At 38.8% G+C, this 5,007-nt stretch overlaps 1 protein-coding gene across 1 annotated transcript in view; it reads left to right on the forward strand.

Moving 5' to 3' along the window:
• The window catches only part of LOC118408900, a 9,461-nt gene extending 4,926 nt beyond the window's left edge, over window positions 1-4,535 (forward strand). The window contains exon 4 of the mRNA XM_035809758.1: window positions 1,089-4,535. Coding sequence (XP_035665651.1) covers window positions 1,089-3,740 — 2,652 coding nt within the window. The 3' untranslated portion in view covers window positions 3,741-4,535. The remainder of the gene's footprint in view (window positions 1-1,088) is intronic.
• The last annotated feature ends 472 nt before the right edge of the window (window positions 4,536-5,007 follow it).

The following is a 5,007-nucleotide window of genomic DNA, read 5'->3' on the forward strand; positions in this document are numbered from 1 at the left end:
TGTTATATGTATGTAGGGCATGTATGGAAGGTACCATTGATTTGTACGCTAGTGTACAGCATGCTGTTGACATTTAGATTTGTCAGAAAAAATGCTAAAATCTTTGTTGTAATACCGAGTTTGAAATTACTCAAGTTGTATTCCAGCTTTTCAGGTGATGTTTTACTTTTGTGCAACCAGAATGTTTTTGAGCACCTAAAAAATTTTACAACTCAAACTTCTGACTGTCTAGAATTTGAAGTTAAGGCTTCTTTGTATCCATTTAAAGCCTGCCACAGGTATTTTGCAATGCAAAAGGTGCTAATTTCTACTGGCTGAGCTTAGGAGACGAGAAGAAGTTAGATCAAACAACTGAACTGATACTAGTGATTAACAAGTCTGCCACACAGGCAGGTGTGGAAATTAGCACAAATAATTTTCAAAGAAAGATACAAGGAATGTAAGTTTTGACAATAAACAGAGCTTAAAAATTGTAAGAATTTCTAAGCTTTCATTAAAATCATTCCTGAAAATGAATTGTGCCCTGAGATGCTAACTGTCTTTTTAGCTGATATAATCAATTTATTTAAACAATGTATTTTTTCTTCTTTGGTTTGTTGTGGCAAAGTGGAGCAGAGCCCCAAGCTCAATCAATGATTGTTTACAATGGCAGTCATTTGTACTAACTACAAGCAGAAGTATTGGGCTGCTTTACACAAATGGCAAAACAAATGACTTGTCCTAAAAATGTCTTTCAGCACGCTGTGCTTTTTTGTCCGCATAAAAAGATCTCCTGAGGTGCCACACTGCAGCGTGCCGCAGCACGTCATTTTGGTTTTTACGCTTGCCTTTTCTGTAGTAAGGGACTTCTGGCCGGCTGACTCCCCTAGTGTACTATGACTCTATTTGTACAATTTCTACAGGTCACCGATATACAAAGCCTGGTAGAGACTAGGCAAAAGTCTGTACTACCTAACTTTAAAAGTCTGTTTTACTTGAGGAGTATTGTTCTACTTGACTACGAGGGTAGTTTAAAATTTGAAAAATCTCAGCGTAGAAAGGTTGGATGGAAATTAAGTTCTTGTATACAATTTATTTTCTTTTCACAGAAAGAGGACAAAGAGGATACTGAAATATGGAGTGATGCTGAGATGGAAGAAGATACGCTGGACTTTCGACGTGGCACAGACATGGAGGACATCAATGATGCAGGCCAAACAGAATCAAACACGTTTATGCCTCTAATCTGTTTATTGTTGCTACTGCTAGCCAAGTGGAAGTCAGTTTTCACAATATCAGATTCAGCTGTAGAGGTACTTTTGAAGATTATTGGGAGTATTTTGATGGCCATAGGAACGACACTGTGTATGGAAACTCTGAAGAGCATTGCTTTGGCTATACCAAGAACCATATATATGTTTAGAAAGAAACTAGGTCTGGATAGAAATGATTTTGATCGCTATGTTGTCTGCCCTGTTTGTGATTCTGTGTATCCAGTTGAGGATGCAGTAGTAACTATTCGTGATGGCAACGGTAGAATTGTAAGAAAAAAATCAGCTAAATGTTCTCATGTTGAGTTTCCTAGGCATAAGCAGAGAAAGTTTCGAAAGCCATGTGGAACCATTTTGATGAAGACTGTCCTTGGTAAACATCAAAAAGAATTCCTATATCCCAAACGTACATTCTGTTATCGCAGTGTAGTAAAGTCCCTTGAGGACATGTTGCAGAGGCCAGACTTTATTGAGGCCTGTGAAGCATGGAGAAATAGAAGTACACAACATGGAACTTACACAGATGTGTTTGATGGTCAAATCTGGAAAGACTTCCAAGTGGTCGATGGTGAACCATTTCTTGCTGAGCCATGTAACTTGGCTCTTATGTTAAATGTAGACTGGTTTCAGCCTTACAAGAACATCAAAGAGTCCATTGGCATTATGTATTTGTCTGTAATGAATCTCCCAAGAGAACAAAGGTTTAAAGAGGAAAATATCATTGTGGTTGGAATCATTCCAGGTCCACATGAACCCAAACTACACATCAATGGTTTTCTCGAGCCTTTAGTAGAGGAGCTACAAAAGCTTTGGAAAGGTCTATGGCTGCATGATAGCTCTTTGGTCAAAAAGCAACGTTACCGTGCTGCTCTGTTATGCCTTGCCTGTGACATCCCTGCAGCCAGAAAAGTTGCAGGTTTTTATGGCCACATGGCAACGAAAGGATGTAGTAAGTGTCTGAAGTCATTCACTAGAGATTGTAATAATCGTGTAGATTATTCTGGGTTTGAAGAGGAGTTTCCTCTCAGAAGTCACCAGGACCACTGCAGGTATGCTAAAAGGGCAAAAAGAGCAAAAAATAGAGCAGCAAGGGAAAGAATTGAAAAAGAGTATGGTGCTAGATATAGCTCCTTGCATGACCTTCAGTACTTTAATGTTATTAATATGCACATTGTGGATGTTATGCATAACTTATTGGAGGGTACAGCAAAACGGGTTATGCAAGTGTGGAGAGATACTGGGGTGCTGTCAAAGGAACAGTTCTGCACACTGCAGGCTCGAGTTGATGAAATGACAGTACCCAGCAACATTGACTCCAGCATACCCGCAAAGATAGAATCGTCTTTTGAAGGATTTACAGCAGCCCAATGGAAATCCTGGGTTTGCATTTATTCGTTGTTTGCATTGAAAGGAGTAATACCTGAGGAAGATTATAATATCTGGAGGTTGTTTGTATCTGCTACAAGACTTCTGTGCTCTAGGATTATAACAGAAGACCAACTTAATGATGCCCATCGCTGTCTGAAAATGTTCTGCAATGCGTTTGAAGGAAAATATGGAAAAGAATGGTGCACTCCTAACATGCATTTGCACCTCCATTTAAGGGCATGTATTCAAGATTTTGGGCCTGTTCATGCATTCTGGTGCTTTTCCTTCGAACGTGCTAATGGATCCCTTGGCGACTATCATTCCAACAATCGACACACTGAAATAAATATGATGAGAAAATGGCTTATAGACTGGAAAGTTGCTTCCAAGCAGAACGAAGGATCAGATTATGATGTAGATTTTGCCTCATTTTTCGATAAACCTGTTTCAAATAAGTCCATCTTAACTGCAGAGCAGGTAAACATGTTGAAAGAATTAGCCCAGAATGATGATCTACAGCACAACAATTTTGAAGTAAATGATCAGTGCGAATCTATGTTACCACCAGTCAAGAGAAGCAGTATGTCAGTAGAGGAGAATGAGGCACTATTAGCCATGTTTCAGGTACTTTATCCCCATGAAGTTGTTAGGGTTTCTCTGATCCACAATTACTGTGACAGATACTTGTTAGGAGGTTTTCTACTGTGTCCATCTGAATATAGAAAAGGATCCTCTTCATGTATAGATGCAAAATGGTTTAACCATAGACAGATAACTGGTGAACCTATTATCGACCCCAGTGCTTCCCCCAGACCAGGTCGCATTTCTAAGATATGGAAAGTTTTTGTGTTCTTGAAGGCAGAAGAAACAGAACGAAAGATTGAACACACAGTGGCAGAAGTCAGGTGGTTCAAGGTACATGGGAAACGGTACTTCTATGGGATGAATAGTTCCTGTACAGTTTGGGAGGAAAGCTATGAACCCTGGTCCTATGCTTCCTTCCTTCCCATGAAAAGGATTTTGAATCAGTGTGCTTTCTGCACATATAAGGTGCCATTCAACAACAGATGGGAAGAAACTGTCAATGTTGTCTCAACTTTAACGTCAGTAAGGTGTGTATAATCTCGCACAAATAATTGTTACTGTTGAACTAGATGCCATAATACCGCCACATGAGAAATACATGAAAGAGATGTATACAGCAAATGCACCATCAGTAATCCTGAGCCACGTACACTTCAGATATTTAGCTGTCTTGAGAAGGCCTCTATAATGTGTTTTTGATGTGGCGGTATTATGACATCAGGAGTTGATGAAAAGGTATCCCTTAATGACTTTATCTGTCTGCTAAAACACACATTGATATTCAATGAAAGGTATCATTGATGATGATATGCTACATGTACTTAGGATAGTACAATAGGGAGCAAATACCTTTGTTGTAACAAAGTGAAATGTAAATGTAGCAATAAATGTGTCCTGATATGATCCCCCAGATGTTCATTTTTTTAGTTACATGATAATTTATATATGCATACATTCAATGATACTAGGTCTCTCCCAGTGAAGTGGCATGTTGATAGCACAATGTGTTAGCATTGATAGTCAGGAGTTTTACCTAGAATAAATATGCAGCACTGCAATGTTGTTTTTTTGTTGGGGTATATTTGGTAGTTGCATACAGAGTGGTGTACAGAAATTATAAGTGAACATACATGTGTCTAGTTCATGTAGCTATATATTTACCTTGTCTGGGGGTGATCCAGATATGTTATTAAATATGTAAATATGCTAATATTGCTGAAACTTGACTTTTGCACATTATGTTTCTTAAATTGTTTCCTCACCAGTTTGTATCTGTTAGCACCTGTGTACCAGAGAGATGGGAATAAAATTTGTTACTTTTGTATAACATGACAGTTCTGCATGTGTTGTATTTCTGGTTTTATCGTGGTCCATATAAATGAGATAGTCAATAATTTTGTGGTAACAAACTTTTTAAATACAACAATAAATAAATCTATAGTTGTAAAGTTTGAGCTTGATCTGAGACTTTCTGTCAATCATTGTAACATGAAATCTGGTCACGATCATGTGGTGAGACCCATTTATCAGCTCGCCTGGTTACAAGTACAGAGTCTGCCATGCTATAGTCTCTAATCTCTCCCACCCTGGAAACAGCTTGTCCCGCTGCCAAACACAGCACGCGGGTCATATTATAAGCTCTGGGTGCCAATAGAAATCGGGTGCCAACTCTCAACTTGTGACCATCTCGGGCGAAAGGGCTATACTTAAGTGTGAAAGGGCCATAGTTTAGAGCAAGGGTCTGGTATCCAGGCTATTTATCAGCATATATTATCTGGAGGTGCTAAACTGTCAAACAATATGA

The sequence above is a fragment of the Branchiostoma floridae genome, unplaced genomic scaffold (genome assembly GCF_000003815.2).
Source record: "Branchiostoma floridae strain S238N-H82 unplaced genomic scaffold, Bfl_VNyyK Sc7u5tJ_490, whole genome shotgun sequence".
Lineage (NCBI taxonomy): Eukaryota > Metazoa > Chordata > Leptocardii > Amphioxiformes > Branchiostomatidae > Branchiostoma > Branchiostoma floridae.